This window comes from Felis catus, chromosome X (assembly GCF_018350175.1).
Source record: "Felis catus isolate Fca126 chromosome X, F.catus_Fca126_mat1.0, whole genome shotgun sequence".
NCBI lineage: Eukaryota > Metazoa > Chordata > Mammalia > Carnivora > Felidae > Felis > Felis catus.
The window spans coordinates 31,760,340-31,782,848 of record NC_058386.1 but is presented as its reverse complement, the minus strand read 5'-3'; the positions used below and the strand labels follow the sequence as shown (position 1 = coordinate 31,782,848).

The 22,509-nt window shown below is 36.2% G+C and overlaps 1 protein-coding gene across 2 annotated transcripts in view; it reads right to left on the bottom strand.

Annotated features, from left to right (window-relative positions):
- The window catches only part of CFAP47 (cilia and flagella associated protein 47), a 566,822-nt gene that overhangs the window by 160,756 nt on the left and 383,557 nt on the right, over positions 1-22,509 (bottom strand). For both annotated transcript variants that reach the window (XM_045050610.1, XM_045050611.1), the window contains 3 exons: positions 22,180-22,314; positions 11,743-11,877; positions 4,126-4,260 (listed from right to left, as the gene is read on the bottom strand). In XM_045050610.1, the coding sequence (XP_044906545.1) occupies positions 4,126-4,260; positions 11,743-11,877; positions 22,180-22,314 (405 nt within the window). The remainder of the gene's footprint in view (positions 1-4,125; positions 4,261-11,742; positions 11,878-22,179; positions 22,315-22,509) is intronic.

The following is a 22,509-nucleotide window of genomic DNA, read 5'->3' as shown; positions in this document are numbered from 1 at the left end:
AGCAATGAGGGGCAGAACATGGATTATAGGGCTGCTCCCAGATGTGCAGACAGACCCTGGTCTATGAGCCTAATTCTGGGGCATGCACAAGCACATCTCCCCAGACAAGGGTTCCCGGACCATGGCTGAGAGTGGCTGGCCAAGTTACAAGGCCATTTCAAGATCTGCAGTTGGACCAAGGCTGAAGGACCTGCCTCAGGGACACAGACAGGTGTGTCTTCTGGCAGGTCCCTAGGGGTGCAGACATCATGGCTGAGAGGGGCTGTGAGACAGATGTGAAGTGATATCTCCTTGTTGTTTTGGTTTATATTTCCCTGATGCTGAATGATGTGGAACAACTTTTCATGTGTCTGTTTGCCAACTGCATGTCTTCTTTGGAGGAATGTTTGTTTACATCTCCTGCCCATTTTTAAATTGGATTATTTAGATTCTGGTTATTGAGTGGTAGAAGTTCCTTATATATCTTGGATACTAACCCTTTATTGGCTATATCATTATTGTTTTTGGTACAATGGTAAATGGTATTGTTTTCTTAAATTCTCTTTCTGCTGCTTCATTTTTGGTGTATAGGAATAAAATAGATTCCGTCATTGATTTGGATCCTGCAAAATTAACATTTACTGAATTCATTCATCAGTTCTAGTAGTTTCTTGGTAGAACCTTTAGTGTTTTTTTACATAGAGTTACCATGGCTTCTGTAAATTACAAGAGTTCTATTTCTTCTTTACCAACTTCGATGCCATTTGTTTCTCTTGTATTTTTAAAAATTATTTATTAATGTTTACTAATTTTTGAGAGCAAGAGGGACAGAATGTGAGCAGGGAAGGGGTAGAGAGAGAGAGGGAACACAGAATCCAGAGCAGACTCTAGGCTCTAAGCTGCCAGCACAGAGCCCGATAGAGGGGTCAAACTCACAACTGTGAGATCATGACCTGAGCCAAAGTTGGACATTAAACAACTGATCCACCCAGGTGCCCCGGTTGTCACATATTTCTTTATGTTGTCTACCTGCTGTGGGTAGGACTTCTAGTACAAAGTTGAAGAAAAGTGGTGAGAGTGGAACCCCCTGTCTTACTCCTGACCTTAGGGGAAAAGCTCTCAGTTTTTCACCATTGAGTATTATGCATTATTTCCATTTTAAAGAAGGGAAATCATGTAAGAGAAAAGTCATAAACAGCGTTCCATTATAATTGAAATGTTTGTAACCACTTCACGATGTAAACATATATGAAATCATCACAGTGTACATCTTAAATGTATAGAACTTTTATTTGTCAATTATACCTCAATAGAGCTAGAGAAAAAACCTCCGTTATTCGATGGACACCATTAAGAAAATTAAAACGAAAACCACAGACTGGGAGAAAAAATTTTTAAAGCACATATCTGGAAAACAAAAACAAAAACCATGTACGAGAAAAAATTTTAAAAAGCCTAAATATTCAGCAATAAGAAAACAAACAACCCAATGTAGGACAAGGGATGGGCAAAAGAGTTGAAAAAGCATTTCACAAGAATATGTATAGATGACAAAGAAGCACAAGAAAACATGCTCAACATTATTATTCATTCCAGAAATGTAGAGTAAATCCACACTGCAACTGAACTACACACAGATGAAAATCGATCAAAGTGCAATGGCGAATCCTACAAACGATGGTCAAGGATATAGAGAAAATGGAACTTTTATGCATTGCAAGTGAGAATGGAAAGAGAGACAATCTCGTTGAGATACTGTTGGCAGTTACTTCTTTAAACATTGTAAATTCAACTACCATATTATCCAGGCATTCCACATATAAGTGATTTACTCAAGATGGATGAAAGTATATGCCCACACACAGATTTATGTATAAATGTTCATATCAGCTTTATTGATAACTACCAAAAAGATGGAAAAACCCAAATGTCCATCAAAAAGTAAAAAGATCCAAATATTGTGGCGTATCTATTTCATGGACTACGACTCAGTAATAAACGGAATAAAGCATTGATACATGTACTGTGTGGATGGATCTTAAAATAATTATATTGCAAAAAGAAAACAATTCCCCCAAAGGGTTAAACCTTATGATTTCACTCATATACAATGCTATTAAATGCATATATAGTGACAGAAAACAGAAATGTTGCCGAGGGCAAAGGTATCTTATGCCATGAGGGAAGAGGAGGGTAAAAGGATTAAAAATGGACACAAGGAGACTTTTTGTGGTGACCTATATTCATTATCTGATTTGTAACCATGGATTCATGGCTGTATGCATGTGTTAAAACTCAAAATATATACTTCAAATATGCATAGCTACTGTATGTCAGGTAAACCACAATAAAACTGTTTAAAAAGCACCCTTAGGGATTCCCGGGTGGCTCAGTTGGTGGAGCATCGCACTCTATTTCGGCTGAGGTCATGATCCCAGGGTCATGGAATTGCGCTCTGCATCCAGCTCTGTGATGAGTGTGGAGTCTGCCTAAGATTCTCTCCCCAACTCTCACTCTGACCCTCTTTCCTGGTCATGCTCTCCCTCTCTCTCTTAAAACAAACAAACAAACAAACAAACAAACAAACAGCATCATCTATATTAGAAATTATACTAACTACTGCTGAACAGGATAACAATAGGATAGGAGAACTGTCACCCCCAACTGAATGTACTGTATAAGCAGGATGTGTAAGGGAAGTTCACAGCCAACTATGGGTATCTTTCCTGCAGTAGGCAATATCATAAATGAGATAATAAATGCAGGAAACTTAATGAAGCCATCATATTTAGGTATTCAGAACACTTGAATCAATCTATCTATCTATCTATCTATCTGTCACCTCTATCCATTTACACCTCTCTGTTCCATAAATTCCTGTCTATTTCACTGATATCAAATGCAACCATCTCCTCATTTGTTTGGATTCATGTTACCGTGGAGGTGACTTATTAAGTCTCCATGTAAAGCCTTCATTTATTTTGTTAATTTTACCTTAAACTTATTTTTAGAAATAATTTCTATGTAAAATAATGAATTTTCATATAAAAAAGCATCCTTAGGCTTCATCCGAGAAATGAAATGGGGAAGATTGCTTTTCACAAAAATGCAGAGTGGTAAGAGGCAAATGTTCACAAGTATTTGTAAAATTCTTTTGAAGTTCCAAGCTGAGGAAAAATACCTGAGATTACCTGAAGAAGAAGCAATTCTTGGTCAAGACTGACACAGAAAACCTGCCTGACCTTGCAGCCTGTCTGGCACAGCTGGGGAATTTGGACCCAAGACTGCAATACCAACTCTTACCTAATTCTCTGCCCTGCTTGCTTGACCTATAGATTTTTCACTTGCCAATCCCCACAATCATGTCAGCCAATTCTTTAAAATCTCAATTTCTCTCTCTCTGTCTCTCCATATGTATACATACATATATATTTGTATGTGTGTATGCATGTGCCTATTTACATTACATTACATTACATTATATTATGGTAGTGTCTGTTTTACTGAAGAATCCCGACTGAACACAAAGTCATTCCATAAAGATTTCTTTGATATACCTCACTGTCTCCACAGCTTTTCTAACGCCCTCTTAAGTCCTTGTTACTCATTCTTCAGAGAATTCAGTCACTCATTCTCCAGGAAATCTGCCCTGTCTTTTCCAATTCTCCATTATTCTCAATTTCCTTCGAATTTCTACTAAAAAGATATGATGTTTAACAACATTCCAAGAAAGCTTTAGATTACTGGAAGGAAAAATAATGGCACTGATTTTCTCCCACATATGAGGAAGGTTGCTATCTTCTGGTAGGCTGAAGAAAAGCATGTTACACTGTTAAAATAATTTACTCATTAACATTTTATCAGAAATGTAGTCTAAGTTTTCGTTTAGTAAGAAATACATATAAAGTGGTTCACTTATGAAAGAGTAAGCAGGCTTCAAGTGAAGTATTCTACTCTTATGAATGTTAATAGCCATAGAAAGCTGGAAAGTAAATTATGTAAAGTTAATCCTGAACTAATACAATAAAATTCTTACAGGTATATGCAACACACATTTGGATATATATTATGAATGTAAACGATTTATTCAATTAAAAGCGAATGATCGGAAAGCGATCATGAAACTCTACTTCATCATAAATATACCTGGCTCTTCCTCATCATTTTGGGGGGATGGTTCTGCTAACCATTTCAAAAAGGAGAGTTCTTGATTGTCATCTTGACCTGGTTCTTCCTGAGATTCATCCTCATGTCTTCTTTTAACAGAAAATGAGATTGCACCTACAACACATAAGTACAAGATGCCATATTAACTAGGGATTCATTTTCCAAACTGAAAGGTCATTTTTAGGTTTTAAAGATGTTTAGTGTGAAAGTAATAAATACAAAGCCAAAGACAAATTGTGGGTGTTAGTACCAGATTTAAACTTGATGGTGGTACAGAACAATTTAACGGAAAATCCATTAATATTTTAAGTATAAGAGATGGTCAGTTTTTATTTACAACCAAGATTACGATACCTGGGTTCAGAACTGCGGTTCTCTGTTACCAGCTTTGTCCCTCGGTTTGCCTAAATGTGAATTGGACGTGACACTGGTGGCAGCTGGTGACACTGGATAGTACAAAATGTCCCTGGTATTACACTGACTCCATCTGGGGCTCCGGGAGTGCTTCCAACAGTTTACGCATCTCTAAGTGGGCAGGATTGGCCCCAGACTGTGGCTGAGATGGGTTAGAGCCAGGTCACAGACTGCTTCAGAATCTGCAGTGGGCTTGAGGTTGGCAGGCCTGGCCACAGAATATGTATGGGCGTGTCACCTCTGGGTCCCTGGGCAGGCAGGACTGCTTCCAGACAGCAGCAATGAGGGGCTGAACCTGGATTATAGGGCTGCTCCCAGATGTGCAGACAGACCCTGGTCTATGAGCCTAATTCTGGGGCATGCACAAGCACATCTCCCCAGACGAGGGTTCCCGGACCATGGCTGAGAGTTACAGAGCCATTTCAAGATCTGCAGTTAGACCAAGGTTGAAGGGCCTGCCTCACTGACACAGGTGTATCTTCTGGCAGGTCCCTAGCAGGGGCAGACATCATGGCTGAGAGGGGCTGTGAGACACATGTGAAGTGGAATCTCCTTGTAGTTTTGGTTTGTAATTCCCTGTTGCTGAATGATGTGGAACAACTTTTCATGTGTCTGTTTGCCATCTGGATGTCTTCTTTGGAGAAATGTCTGTTCACATCTACTGCCCATTTTTAAATTGGATTAGTTTCTAGCTATTGAGTTATAGAAGTTCTTTATATATCTTGGATACTAACCCTTTATTGGATATGTCATTATTGTTTTTGGTACCATTGTAAATAGGACTGTTTTGTTAATTTCTCTTTCTGCTGCTTCATTATTAGCATATAGGAATGCAATAGATACCATACATAGATTTGAATCCTGCAAAATTAACATTTACAGAATTCATTCATCAGTTCTATGACTCTTTTGGTAGAGCCGTTCGTTAGGGTTTGCTACATAGAGTATCACGTCATTTGCAAATTGTGAGAGTTTTATTTCTTCTTTACCAACTTGAATGATACTTTTTTTTTTATTTTTTGAAATTATTTATTAATGTTTTTTTATTTTTTTTATTTTTGAGAAAGAGAGGGACAGAATGTAATTTGGAAGGTGTAGAGAGAGAGGGAAACACAGAATCCAAAGCAGGCTCTAGGCTCTAAACTGTCAGCACGCAGCCAGACACAGAGCTCAAAGTCACAAACTGTGAGATCATGACCTGATTGAGCCAAAGTTGGACCTAAATCCACTGAGCCACCCAGGCACTCATGGATGCCAATTATATGTTTATGTTGCCTAATTGTTGTGACTAGGAGTCTAGAACTATGTTGAAGAAAAGTGGTGAGAGGAGACATCCCTATCTTACTCCTGATTTTAGGGGAAAAGCTCTCAGTTTTTCACTATTGAGTATGAGGTATTATTTCCATTTTAAAGAAGGAAACTGATACAAGAAAGTTCAGTATCTTGTCCAAGGTCAGTGACCTCAGTATAATACAGTTGGAATTTGAAGTCATGGGTTCTGGTTCAAAGTCCATACTTTAACTTAATTAATACATTAATGGTTTGAACACTTTTATGTTTATAAAAAATTGAATGGAAAGTACAGAGTTCCTATATATCCCCCCTTATTTGGCTACCTTAAGTATCTTGAATTAGTACGATACATTACTTACAATTGATGAGCCAATAATGATATACCATTATTAAGTAAAGTTCATAGGGTACATTCGGGCTAATTTTTTTGTGTATACATTCTATGGCTTTGGAAATATGTAAGTTTATGTATCTAACATTGGAGTATCATGTAGCATAGTTTCACTGCTCTAAAAATCCCATTTACTATGCTCATTCATCCCTTCCACCCAACCAATAAAGAACTGTCAACCCTTGATCTTTTACCTCTTCTAGAATGTCATATAGTTCATGATTCACAGGAATCATACAATATGTAGCCTTTTTAGATTTTCCTCTTTTACATAGGAATATACATTTAAGTTTTCTCCATCTTCTTTGTGGCTTGATAGATTGTTTTTATTACTCAAAAATATCCCAGTCTTATGGATATACCACTGTTTAACCATTTAACTATTATCAGACACCGTCGTTACCTCCGCATTTTGGCAACTATGAATAAAGCTGTTATTAACATTTATCAGATGTTTGGAGGGGCATAAATTTTCAGTTCATGTGTGGAAATACAAAGATGTATGATTGCTATATCATGTTATGAGTATGTTTAGGTGCTTTTTTTGGTATTTGTGTGTATATGACTTATTTATATATTTTAGGGGAGAGAGAGAGAGAGAGAGAGAGAGAGACAACACATGAGTGGGGGAGAGGGGCAGAGGGAGAGAGAAAGAAAGAATCCCAAGCAGGCTCCACACTCAACATGGAATCTGATGTGGGGCTCAATCCCACAACCCTGGGATCATGACCTGACCTGAAATCAAGAGTCATATGCTCAACCAACTGAGCCACACAGGTGCCCCAATACCTCACTTTCACTAATGGACAGAACAACTAGACAGAATACCAATAAAGACACATAGGATGTGACCAGCACTATAGAACCACTGGACCTAACTGGCTTATATAGAACATTCCACCCAACAACAAGAGAATATCCATTCATCTTAAATCAACTTTGGACACTGTCCAGAATGGATCACATGTGAGGCCACAAGGAATATCTTAAGAAATTGAAAAGATTTAAATCATACAAAGCATGTGTTCTCATCACAATGGATGAAGTTACAAAGCAATAACATAAGGAAAAAAGGAATTTCACAAACTTGGAAACTAAACAACATACTCTTAATATTTCAAAAACCTTAGAAAAAAATAGAAGTCTGAAACTGTAAAGATGATTGACTATGAGAACAGAGCATATGAAACTGGTGTGATGCAGTGAAAGCAGCACTAAAAAGGCAATTCATAGCAGTAAAAGCGTCTGTTAGAACAATCTAAAATCAACAACCTAACTGCACACAGTATGGAACTATAAAAAGAAAAGCAATTTTAATCAAAACTAGCAGAAGAAAGGAAATGACAAGGATCAGAGTGGAGGTAAATAAAACAGAGAAGAGAAAAGCAAAGAACAGAAAGTTTTACTCTTTGAAAAGGTCAACATCATTGGCAGACCTTTCAAGTAATTAGGAAAAAAGAAATGAGGGCTCCAATTAGTGAACTCAGAAAAAAGTGGGGACATTACATTGTTTTCACCAAAGTAAAAAGCATTATAAGAGAATATGATGAACTAACACATGACCCCAAAATTGGGTAACATAGATGAAATGGACAATATCCGAGAAACACACAATGTAGCAAAACTGCTCATGAATACAGAAAAATTGAAAAGACATAAAACTAGTAATAAGATTGAATACATAATCAAAGCTCTCCCCACAAAGACAAGCCCAGGACCAGATGGCTTCACTGTTGAATTCTATCAAATACTTAAAGAAGAATTAATATATATTTTTTTCTCAAACACTTAAAACCTGAATAGGAGGGAAAGCATAGCCTCATTCTAGGAGTTTAGCACTGCCTTGATATTTTCATTGTTTTGTTTCTCTATTGTACTATCCTATGAAATCTGAGTAGCAAGACTAAAGATGAAAGCCTGAGGAAATCTCTGCTAATCCTTCCTTCTTCTATCTTTTTCTTACTTCATTTTAAACACCTTCCTAACTCATTTTCTTTTGTTGTATTTTCTCTCTCTGGGGGATCAAAAGGCAAGGTGGAAAAACAAAATTTGGTGGCTAATGAAGAACAGAGATAAAGAGACCAGTGTTGTGGCCATATCTGCCTTTATTCTATGTACACTACAGCTCTTGTCTTCTATTCCATTTAAGCTCCTTGTTTTTATAATGAAATGCATAGTAGTCTAGTGCCCAACTGTAGCCCTCTAGGTTCCATTTTCTTTTTTTGTGGTCTTATGCTGTTTGTTCTTTCTATAACACATTTTTGAAATGCATAGAAAAGAAGACACTACAGAAAACAGGAAAGGATTAATAAAATCTACAGGATTCAGATTTCTGTTGTAAGGGATGGCTGATTATGTTTTGCTTTAGGAAGAACCTATGCTTTCATTACTGGGGCAAAACATAAAAGCAGCAATAATTCATATCGCCATTAAGGGCACATGTTTCTTACTGATTCATGTAAGAAAAAAGTGATAAATTGTGTTTGATTATAATTGAAAACTTTTGTAACTACTTCACGATGTATACATATATCAAATTGTCACACTGTATATCTTAAATGTATATAATTTTTATTTTTCAATTATACCTCAATAGAGCTAGAAAAAAAACGTCCTTTATTCGATGGACACCATTAAGAAAATTAAAACGAAAACCACAGACTTGGAGAAAAAATTTTTAAAGCACATATCTGGAAAACAAAAACAAAAACCATGTACAAGAAAAAATTTTAAAAAGCCTAAATATTCAGCAATAAGAAAACAAACAACCCAATGTAGGACAAGGGATGGGCAAAAGAGTTGAAAAGCATTTCACAAGAATACGTATAGATGACAAAGAAGCACAAGAAAACATGCTCAACATTATTATTCATTACAGAAATGTAGAGTAAATCCACACTGCAACTGAACTACACACAGATGAAAGTCGATCAAAGTGCAATGGCGAATCCTACAAACTATGGTCAAGGATATAGAGAAAATGGAACTTTTATGCATTGCAAGTGAGAATGGAAAGAGAGACAATCTCGTTGAGATACTGTTGGCAGTTACTTCTTTAAACATTGTAAATTCAACTACCATATTATCCAGGCATTCCACATATAAGTGATTTACTCAAGATGGATGAAAGTATATGCCCACACACAGATTTATGTATAAATGTTCATATCAGCTTTATTGATAACTACCAAAAAGATGGAAAAACCCAAATGTTCATCAAAAGGTAAATAGATGAACAAATTGTGGTATATCCATTCCATGCAGTATTACTCAGTAATAAAAGGAGGAAAGTTGATACATGCACTGTGTGGATGGATCTTAAAATAAATATGTTGCATAAAATAAAACAATCCCCTAAAAGTGTTAAACTGTGATTTCGTTTATATACAATGCTATCAAATGCATATATATTGACAGAAAACAGAGAAATGATTGCCTAGGGCAAAGGTATCTTATGCCATGAGGGGAGAGGAGGGTAAAACAATTAAAAATGGACACAAGGAAACTTTGTGGGGTGACCTATATTCATTATCTGATTTGTAACCATGAATTCATGGCTCTATGCATGTGTTAAAACTCAAAATATATACTTTAAATACAGATAGCTTATTGTATGTCAATTAAACCAAAGTAAAACTGTTTAAAAAGCACCCTTAGGGGTTCCTGGGTGGCTCAGTTGGTTGAGCGTCCAGCTCTATTTCAGCTGAGATCATGATCCCAGGGTCATGGAATTGAAGTCGCATCAGGCTCTGTGATGAGCATGGAGCCTGCTTAAGATTCTCTCCCTCTCTCTCTCTCTCTCACTCTGACCCTCTCTCCTGCTCATGCTCTCCCCATCTCTCTGAAGTCAGACAGAAAGTACGTAAGTAAGTAGGTAAATAAATAAATAAATAAATAAATGAATGAAAGCACACTTTGTATTAGACATTATACTGACCACTGCTGAGCAGGATAAAAACAGGATTTGAGAAGTGTCACTCCAAGCTGAATATACTAAATAGCAGGATGTGTAAGGGAAGTTCAAGGCAACTGTGGGTATCTTTCCAGCAGTAGGCAATATCATGAATGAGAAAATTAATGCAGGAAAATTAAAGAAGTAATCATATTGAGGTGCCCAGAACAAGTAAATCAATCTTTCTTTCTTTCTATCTATCTATATATCTATCTATCTAATCTACCTATCTTATCTGTCACTTCTATCCATCTAAATCTCTCTGTTCCATAAATTCCTGTCTATTTCACTGATATCAAATGCAACCATCTCCTCATTTGTTTGGATTCATGTTACCGTGGAGGTGACTTATTAAGTCTCCATGTAAAGCCTTCATTTATTTTGTTAATTTTACCTTAAACTTATTTTTAGAAATAATTTCTATGTAAAATAATGAATTTTCATATAAAAAAGCATCCTTAGGCTTCATCCGAGAAATGAAATGGGGAAGATTGCTTTTCACAAAAATGCAGAGTGGTAAGAGGCAAATGTTCACAAGTATTTGTAAAATTCTTTTGAAGTTCCAAGCTGAGGAAAAATACCTGAGATTACCTGAAGAAGAAGCAATTCTTGGTCAAGACTGACACAGAAAACCTGCCTGACCTTGCAGCCTGTCTGGCACAGCTGGGGAATTTGGACCCAAGACTGCAATACCAACTCTTACCTAATTCTCTGCCCTGCTTGCTTGACCTATAGATTTTTCACTTGCCAATCCCCACAATCATGTCAGCCAATTCTTTAAAATCTCAATTTCTCTCTCTCTGTCTCTCCATATGTATACATACATATATATTTGTATGTGTGTATGCATGTGCCTATTTACATTACATTACATTACATTATATTATGGTAGTGTCTGTTTTACTGAAGAATCCCGACTGAACACAAAGTCATTCCATAAAGATTTCTTTGATATACCTCACTGTCTCCACAGCTTTTCTAACGCCCTCTTAAGTCCTTGTTACTCATTCTTCAGAGAATTCAGTCACCCATTCTCCAGGAAATCTGCCCTGTCCTTTCCAATTCTCCATTATTCTCAATTTCCTTCGAATTTCTACTAAAAAGATATGATGTTTAACAACATTCCAAGAAAGCTTTAGATTACTGGAAGGAAAAATAATGGCACTGATTTTCTCCCACATATGAGGAAGGTTGCTATCATCTGGTAGGCTGAAGAAAAGCATGTTACACTGTTAAAATAATTTACTCATTAACATTTTATCAGAAATGTAGTCTAAGTTTTCGTTTAGTAAGAAATACATATAAAGTGGTTCACTTATGAAAGAGTAAGCAGGCTTCAAGTGAAGTATTCTACTCTTATGAATGTTAATAGCCATAGAAAGCTGGAAAGTAAATTATGTAAAGTTAATCCTGAACTAATACAATAAAATTCTTACAGGTATATGCAACACACATTTGGATATATATTATGAATGTAAACGATTTATTCAATTAAAAGCGAATGATCGGAAAGCGATCATGAAACTCTACTTCATCATAAATATACCTGGCTCTTCCTCATCATTTTGGGGGGATGGTTCTGCTAACCATTTCAAAAAGGAGAGTTCTTGATTGTCATCTTGACCTGGTTCTTCCTGAGATTCATCCTCATGTCTTCTTTTAACAGAAAATGAGATTGCACCTACAACACATAAGTACAAGATGCCATATTAACTAGGGATTCATTTTCCAAACTGAAAGGTCATTTTTAGGTTTTAAAGATGTTTAGTGTGAAAGTAATAAATACAAAGCCAAAGACAAATTGTGGGTGTTAGTACCAGATTTAAACTTGATGGTGGTACAGAACAATTTAACGGAAAATCCATTAATATTTTAAGTATAAGAGATGGTCAGTTTTTATTTACAACCAAGATTATGATACCTGGGTTCAGAATTGAGGTTCTCTGTTACCAGCTTTGTCCCTCGGTTTGCCTAAATGTGAATTGGACGTGACACTGGTGGCAGCTGGTGACACTGGATAGTACAAAATGTCCCTGGTATTACACTGACTCCATCTGGGGCTCCGGGAGTGCTTCCAACAGTTTACGCATCTCTAAGTGGGCAGGATTGGCCCCAGACTGTGGCTGAGATGGGTTAGAGCCAGGTCACAGACTGCTTCAGAATCTGCAGTGGGCTTGAGGTTGGCAGGCCTGGCCACAGAATATGTATGGGCGTGTCACCTCTGGGTCCCTGGGCAGGCAGGACTGCTTCCAGACAGCAGCAATGAGAGGCTGAACCTGGATTACAGGGCTGCTCCCAGATGTGCAGACAGACCCTGGTCTATGAGCCTAATTCTGGGGCATGCACAAGCACATCTCCCCAGACGAGGGTTCCCGGACCATGGCTGAGAGTTACAGAGCCATTTCAAGATCTGCAGTTAGACCAAGGTTGAAGGGCCTGCCTCACTGACACAGGTGTGTCTTCTGGCAGGTCCCTAGCAGGGGCAGACAGCATGGCTGAGAGGGGCTGTGAGACAGATGTGAAGTGGAATCTCCTTGCAGTTTTGGTTTGTAATTCCCTGTTGCTGAATGATGTGGAAGAACTTTTCATGTGTCTGTTTGCCATCTGGATGTCTTCTTTGGAGAAATGTCTGTTCACATCTACCGCCCATTTTTAAATTGGATTAGTTTCTAGCTATTGAGTTGTAGAAGTTATTTATATATCTTGGATACTAACCCTTTATTGGATATGTCATTATTGTTTTTGGTACCATTGTAAATAGGACTGTTTTGTTAATTTCTCTTTCTGCTGCTTCATTATTAGCATATAGGAATGCAATAGATACCATACATAGATTTGAATCCTGCAAAATTAACATTTACAGAATTCATTCATCAGTTCTATTACTTTTCTGGTAGAGCCGTTTGTTAGGGTTTCTACATAGAGCATCATGTCATCTGCAAATTGCCAGAGGTTTACTTCTTCTTTACCAAATTGGATGCCATTTCTGTCTTTTTTTATTTTTTGAAATTATTTATTAATGTTTATTTATTTTTGAGAGCGAGATGGAAAGAATATGAATGGAGAAGGGGTAGAGAGAAAGGGAAACACAGAATCCAAAGCAGGCTCTAGGGTCTAAGCTATCAGCACAGAGCCCGATGCAGGGCTCAAACTCACGAACTGTGAGATCATGAGCTGAGCTGAAGTTGGACCCTAACCCAATGAGCCACCAAGGTATCCCTGGATGCCATTTATATCTTTATGTTGTCTAACTGCTGTGGCTAGGAGTCTAGTAGTATGTTGAAGAAAAGTGGTGAGGGTAGATATCCCTGTCTCACTTCTGATCTTAGGGGAAAAGCTGTTTTTCACCATTGAGCGTGATATATTATTTCCATTTTAGAGAAGGTAAACTGATACAAGATAGTTCAGTAGTTTCCCCAAAGTCAGTCGGCTCAGTAGAATATATGCAGAATATGTAGATGTGCATTCTGGTTCTAAGTCCATACTTTTTTAAAACTCAATTAAAACATTTAATTTTTTGAACACTTTTATGTTTACAGTAAAATGAGTGGAAAGTACAGAGTTCCCATATATCCCCCCTTACATTGCCTACTATAAACATCTTGAATTATTGTGATATATTACTTAAATGTTGAGCCAGTAATGATATAGTATTATTAAGTAAAGTCCATAGAGTGCATTCTGGCTAATTTTTTGTGTTATACATTCTATGGCTTTGGCAAATACGTAATTTCACGTACCTACCATTACAGTATCATGTAGAATAGTTTCACTGCCCTAAAAATCCCGTGTACAATACTCATTCATCCCTTCCACCCAGCCTATAAAGAACTGTCAACCACTGATCTTTTACCTCTTCTAGAATGTCATATAGTTAGAATCATACAATATGTAGCCTTCTTAGATTTACCTCTTTTACTTAGCAATATACATTTACGTTTCCCCCATATTCTTTGTGGCCTGATAGGTTACTGTTTTTGTCACTGATAAATAACCCAATGTATAGATATACCACTCTTTAACCATTTATCTATTATATGACATTGTAGTTTTCCCCATAATTTGGCAACTATGAATAAAGCTGTTATTAACATTTACCAGCAGATATTTGGATGGGCATAAACTTTCAATTCATTTGGGGAAACACAAAGATGTATGATTGCCATATCATGTTATGAGTATGTTTACTTTTCTCATTTTTTCTTTTTTTGTATTTGTGTGTTTATTGACTTACTTATATATTTTAGGAGGGTGACAAAGAGAATACCTGAGTAGGGGAGAGGGGAAGAGGAGAGAGAGAGAGAAAGGATCCAAAGCAGGCTCCACACTCAGCATGGAATCTGATGTGGGGCTCAATCCCACAACCCTGGGATCACGACCTGAGCTGAAGTCAAGAGTTGGATACCAATCCAACTGAGCCACACAGGTGCCCCCAATACGTCTTAATGGACAGAACAACTAGACAGAATACCAATAAAGACACATAGGATGTGACCATCACTTAGAACCACTAGACCTAACTGGCTCATATAGAACATCCACCCATCAACAATGGAGTATCCAACTTCTTAAATCAACTTTGGACACTGTCCAGAATGGATCACATGTGAGGCCACAAGGCATATCTTAATAACTGAAAAAGATTTAAATCGTTGAAAGCATGTTGCCTCATCACAATGGCATGAAATTATAATCAGTAACACAAGGAAAAAAGGAATGTCACAAATTTGGACACTAAACAACATACTTTTAACCAATATTTCAAAAAGAACTTAGAAAAAAATAGAAGTCTGAAACTATATAGATGATTGACAATGAGAACACAGCATACGAAACTGGTGTGATGCAGTGAAAGCAACACTAAGAGGGCAACTCATAGCAGCAAAAGCATATGTTAAAAAGAACAACCTAAAATCAACAACCTAACGGCACACAACACAGAACTAGAAAAAGAAAAGGAAATTCAACCCAAAACTAGCAGAAGAAAGGAAATGATAAAGATCAGAGTAGAGGTAAATAAAACAGAGAAGAGAAAAGCAAAAACCAGAAAGTTTCTCTCTTTGAAAAGGTCAACATCACTGGCAGAATTTTCAAGTGATTAAGAAAAAAGAAATGAAGACTCCAATTAATAAATTCAGGAAAAAAGTGGGGACATTACATTGTTTTCTCCAAAATAAAAAGCTTTATAAGAGACTACAATGAACCATCATATGTCCCCCAAATTGGGTAACTTAGATGATATGGACAATATCCGAAAAACACACAATCTACTAAAAATGCTCATGAATAAAAGAAAAACAGAATAGACATAAATCTAACAAGGACATTGAATTCGTAACAAAAACTCTTCCCACAAAGACAAGCCCAGGACGAGATGGCTTCATTGTTGAATTCTACCAAATACTTAAAGAAGAATCACTATCTTCTCTTTCTCAAAAACTTAAAAATTGATAGAGGAGGGAAAACATAGCCTCATTCTAGGAGGCTAGCACTGCCGTGGTACAAAAGCAGACAAAGATAGGGCAAGAAAAGAAAATTAAAATCCAATATCCCCGATGAACACTGATACAAAACTTTTCAACTAAGTACTAGCAAATCGAATTCAGCCACATACCAAAAAGATTCTATACCATAGTTAAATGGTTTTTATTTCAACAAAGAATGAAGGAATGAATGAATGGTGGTTCAACATACAAAAATCAGTGAGTGTACTGTAGCACATTGACAGAATGAGAAAAAAAAACACATGATAATCTTGATTGATGGATAAAAGTGTTTGACAAAATTCCACATCAAAACGTTCATGGCAAAAAATAAATTAGGAATAGAACTTTCTCAAAATGATAATAGCCATATGTGAAAACAAACAGCTAATATTATACCCCCAGTGGTAAAAGACTGAAATTTTTTCCTTTAAGATTAGAAACAAGATAAGGATGTCTCTGCTTTAGGCTTCTACTCAACATAATACTGGAATTTCTAGTCAGAGCAAGTGTGCAAGGAAACGTAGCAAAGGTATCCATATTGGAAAGGAAGAAGTAAAATTATCTGTTTGCGGATGACACAATCTCATATGGAGAAAACCTTAATGATCATGGACACAAAAAGGATAGACCTAATAATAAATGTGTTCATGAAATATGCAGGATACAAAGTCAACAAACAAAAGCAGTTAAATTTCTATACACTTGTATTGAAAAATTTTAAATGGACCTAAGTAAAACAATTCAGTCAGATAAAACCATGATTTGGATAAACTTACATAATGTTAAACAACGTGCGCAAGGAATAATAAGGAAACCTAATCAATATTTCAAGTACGATGAACTAGTCTCAAGATTTAAAAGCACACATTCTCCATTCTTTCTCATTTCAGCCTACTTGTATACTCAGCACATTTCTTCTTTCTCCAATACACCCATCCAAACGTTATTACACTTTTATTGTCCCTTAACAAAGAGAAATGGAACAATCATTTGTAAAACAATTCAAAAGCCCTACAGGAGTGTAACAAGACCATATGTTAGATACCAAGAAGAGAAATTAAGTATTTATCTTAAAACTTAGAAATAAGTGAAGAGAACTATGGAATTATAGGTCTATTTAGTAGCTTATCTTTTAATTGAAAGAACACTTTGAAACAATGTTTCTTAGAATTATGCCACTAATTTATGCACAGTTACTTTCCCAATAAAAAATCTTTGTTCTTGGGAATGTAATTTTAATTTTTTTCCTAAACAGTTACATTTTTAAATTGCATTTTTACTTTTGGTTATGAATTAGTTAAGGTAGAAGAGACAAGCAGTCAAATTCTTATAAGCTTATTGCAAAGAGTAACATTAGACTCAGTAAGTATCCGCAATGAACCTTCAAACCAAATGCCATCAATAATGATTATGAAAATATGTGTTTCAAAAGATGATTTTTCCACACTAGGCACGTGTGATTCCTTTGCTCCCTATATTCCTCCGTTTGGGCCAAGGCCAACCAACCCAAAGGGAAGAAAGGTAAATAAAAGGTTGATTGTTGGTGGTTCATTTAAAAGCATGACAGGAAAACTAAAGGACTGCTTTGGAAAAACTATAGGTATACAAGACATAATAGTGTACAAAGCAACTCTCTAAGATACAGCATTATTGACTTAATGGAGGTTTTCAGTTTATCTGAAATGAGTGTTACCAAAAAAAATCTAATAGGGATCATAATTATAGCTATTATATTTTCAATAGATCAAGCTTTTATTCTGACAAATGGATTTTTTCCCCTCTGCTAAACACTCTACGGGTTTGATTTTTTCAAAATGTATTTTAAACAGTCAAACCAACATTTCCTAGTATATAGTTTGGTTTTCATTAGGAATTGTTTTTCCCTAATTTCATACTATCTTGTAAAACGTCAATATCAGACTCAAGTTTAAAGCCTGAGCAATGCAATTTAGTACCAGTGGTTAGCCTTTTGAAAACAATGTGAAATCATTTATTGAATGCTTACTCTGTGTTAGGTATATGCTAAATGCCTCCCATTCATTACCTATTGAACTCCTTTAATAAACGTATAAATTAATTCCTCACTGGACTCATTTTCAAGTTCAGCAAGCTGGGCTGTAGAGAAGGTCGGGTGACTCACTCCAGGTCACATAGTAAGTGACAAAGGCATAAATAATACATAAATGTATTTACCAAACGTAGAATATGGAAAATGGCATATTAAGTCATGCCTCAATATCACCAAATACACCAAATACAGAATAAGTGGGCTTTTGCGTGGAAAAATAGCAAAGTAACTCACATACTTACAAAACATTTATTTTTGGCCTAGAGTAATAGGTTTCAGATACTGCCCACTGATTATCTAAACTATTTCACCCCTTAGAAAACTTCCAAAAACAAGTTTCCATGACAACAGTTAAACCTGGCAAGGTCTTTGGCCTCTTTGCTCTTGGTCTCCCTACACCCACCCTCTTCCTTCCATTGGCTTCATGCTTCACCACTCCCTATTGCTAATGAGGAATACTGTGCTTAAGGAAATTTTCTGTATGGCTGGGCTTTTATCAACTTGTGAATTTCTTGGAGGGACATGAATTCTGTCAAGAGGTGTTTTCATACATATCTGCTCTACGCACATTATACCACACATGATTGAATGAATTTTCATTGCTTTGTTTCTCTACTATACTATCCTATGAAATCTGAGTAGCAAGACTAAAGATGAAAGCCTGAGGAAATCTCTGCTAATCCTTCCTTCTTCTATCTTTTTCTTACTTCATTTTAACCACCTTCCTAACTCATTTTCTTTTGTTGTGTTTTCTCTCTGGGGGACCAAAAGGCAAGGTGGAAAAACAAAATTTGGTGGCTAATGAAGAACAGAGATAAAGAGTCCAGTGTTGTGGCCATATCTGCTTTTATTCTATGTACAATACAGCTCTTGTTTTCTACTCCATTTAAGCGCCTTATTTTTATGATAAAATGCATAGTAGCCTAGTGCCCAACTGTAGCCCTCTAGGCTCCATTTTCTTTTTCTGTGGTTTTATGCTGTTTGCTGTTTATATAACAAATTTTTGAAATGTGTAACATATACGACAAAAAGGATTAATAAAATCTACAGGATTCAGATTTCTGTTGTAAAGGATGGCTGATTACTTTTTTGCTTAGCAAGAACCTATGCTTTCATTACTGGGGCAAAACTTTATTTATTTATTTTTTTTAAATTTTTTTTTCAACGTTTATTTATTTTTGGGACAGAGAGAAAGAAACAGAGCATGAACGGGGGAGGGGCAGAGAGAGAGGGAGACACAGAATCGGAAACAGGCTCCAGGCTCTGAGCCATCAGCCCAGAGCCTGACATGGGGCTCGAACTCATGGACCGCGAGATCATGACCTGGCTGAAGTCAGACGCTTAACCGACTGCGCCACCCAGGCGCCCCAGTGGGGCAAAACTTTAAAGCATCAACAATCCAGACTGCCATTAAGGACACATGTTTCTTCCTGATTCATGCAAGAAAAAGGTGATAAATTTCGTTTCATTATAACTGAAAACTTCTGTTACCAGTTCAGGATGTATACATATATATCATATCGTCACAGTGAACATCTTAAATGTATACAATTTTTATTTTCAATTATCCGTCAATATAGGTAGGAAAAAAACTTCTGTAATTCGATAGACACCATTAAGAGAAAATTAAAACAAAATCACAAATTGGAAGAAAAAATTTTAAACCACATATCTGAAAAAAAAAAACCCATGCATCCAGAATAAATTTGAAAAAGCCTAAAAATTGAGCAATAAGAAAAGAACCACCCAACATACAGGAAATGATGGGCAAAAGATTTGAAAAAGCATATCGTTAGAAGACCTATAGATGTCAAAAAAGCACAAGAAAACATGCTCAACATTATTATTCATTACAGAAATGTAGAGTAAATCCACACTGCAACTGAACTACACACAGATGAAAATCGATCAAATTGCAATGGCCAATCCTACAAACTATGGTCAAGGGTATAGAGAAACTGGAACTTTTATGCATTGCAAGTGAGAATGGAAAGAGAGACAATCTCGTTGAGATACTGTTGGCAGTTACTTCTTTAAACATTGTAAATTCAACTACCATATTATCCAGGCATTCCACATATAAGTGATTTACTCAAGATGAATGAAAGTATATGCCCACACACAGATTTATGTATAAATGTTCATATCAGCTTTACTGATAACTACCAAAAAAAGTGGAAAAACCCAAATGTCCATCAAAGGTAAGTACAGCAGCATATTGTGGCTTATCCATTCCATGGACTACTACTCAGTAATAAAAGGAATAAAGTATTGATACATGCACTCTGTGGATGGATCTTAAAATAATTATGTTGCATAAAAGAAAACAATCCCTTAAAAGGGTTAAACTGTGTGGTTTAGTTTATATACAACGCCATGAAATGTATATATAGTGACAGAAAACAGAGAAATGATTACCTAGGGCAAGGGTAGCTTGTCGTGCGAGGGGAGAGGAGGGTAAAAGCATTAAAAAGAGACAAGAGGAAACTTTTTAGGGTGACCTATGTTCATTATCTGATTTGTAACAATGGATTCATGGCTATCTGCATGTGTTAAAACTGAAATACATACTTTAAATATGCATAGCTTATTTTATGTCAAATAATCTCAATGAAAGTGCTTAAAAAGCACACTTCGGGATGCCTGGCTGGCTCAGTTGGTTGAGCATCCCACTCTATTTCAGCTGAGGTCATGATCCCACCTCATGGAATTTAGCTCTGCATTAGTCTTTGTGCTAAGTGTGGGGCCTGCTTAAGAATCTCTCCCTCTCTCTCTCACCCTGACCCTCTTTCCTGCTTACGCACTCCCTTTCTGTTAAATACATAAATGGCACACTTTATATTAGATATTATTCTCAACAATGCTGAACAGGATAACAATAGGATTTGAGAAGTGTCACCCCTATCTGAATGTACTGTATAAGCAGGATATGTAAGGGAAGTTCACAGCCAACTATTGGTATATTTGCAGCAGCAGGCCATATCATGAATGAGATAATGAATGCAGGAAAATTAATGAAGTCATCATATTTCGCTATCCAGAACATATCCATATATTGAAACTATCAATATATCTACCTATCTATCTATGTATGTATGTATCTATCTATCTTATATGTCACCTCTATCGATGTACATCTCTCTGCTCCATAAATTCATGTCTATTTCAATGATATCAAATGCTACTATTTCCTCATTTGTTTCTATTCACTGCACTGTCCAGGTGGCTTCTTAAGCCTCCATGTAAAGCCTTCACTTATTTTGTTAATTTTACTTTAAACATTTCTAGAAATAATTTCTACATAAAAAATGAATTTTCATATTAAAAAGCATCCATAGGCCTCATCCGAAAAATAAAATGGGGGAGACTGCTTTTCACAAAATGCAGACTTGAAAGAAGCAAATATGGACAAGTATTTTAAATTTTTTTCAGTTCCAAGCTAAGGAAAAATACCTGAGGTCACCTGAAGAAGAAGCAATTCTTAGTTAAGCCTGAAACAGAAAACCTGCCTGACCTTGCAGCCTGCCTGGCACGGCTAGGGAAGATGGACCCAAGATTGCAATACCAACCCTTACCTGATTCTCTGCCCTGCTTGCTTGACCTATACATTTTTTACTTACCAATCCCCACAATCATGTCAGCCGATTCTTTAAAATCTCAATCTATCTTTCTGTCTTTGTCTGTCTCTCCATATGTGTGTATATCTATATATGTATGTGCGTGCCTATTTACATTACATTACATTATATTATGGTAGTGTCTGTTTTACTGAAGAATCCTGACCAAACACAAAGTGATTCCATAAAGATTTCTTCTTTGATATACCTCACTGTCCCTACAGCTTTGCTGTTGTTGACTCATTCTCTAACGCCCTCTTAAGTCCCTGCTACTCACCCTTCAGAGAATTCAGTCACCCATTCTCCAGGAAATCTGCCCTACCCTTCTAATTCTCCATTATCTCAATTTCCTTTGAATTTCTACTAAAAAGATATGATGTTTAACAACGTTCCAATAAAGCTTTAGATCACTGGAAGGAAGAATAACAGGACTGATTTTCTTCTACATATGAGGAAGGTTGCTATCATCTGCTAGGCTGAAGAAAAGCATGTTACATTGTTAAAATAATGTACTCATTAACATTTTATCAGAAATGTACTGTAATTTTTTGTTTGATAAGAAATATACATAAGGTTGTTCACTTATGAAAGAGCAAGCAGCCTTCACGTGAAGTATTATAACCTTATGAATGGTAATAGCTATAGAAATCTAGAAAGTAAATTATGTGAAGTTATCCGGAACTAATACAAGAAGATTCTTACAGGTATATGCAACACACCTTTGTATATATATTGTGAATGTAAAGTATTAATTAATTTAAAAGGGAATGACTGAAGAGTGATCATGAAACTCTCCTTAATCATAAACTTACCTGGGTCTTCCTCATCAATTTGGGGGGATAGTTCTGATACTGATTTCTGAAAGGACGGTACTCGAATGTCATGTTGATCTGGTTCTTCCTGAGATTCATCCTCTTGTCTTCTTTTAACAGAAAATGAGATTGCACCTACAACACATCAGTACAAGATGCTATATTAACTAGGGATTTGTTTTCTAAAAGGAAAGGTCAATTTTAGGTATTAAACATGCTTTAGTGTGAAACTAATAAGGAACCAAACACAAATTGTAGGTGTTAGTACCAGATTTAAACCTGATGGTGGTACAGAACAATTTAATGGAAAATCCATTAATATTTATTTCA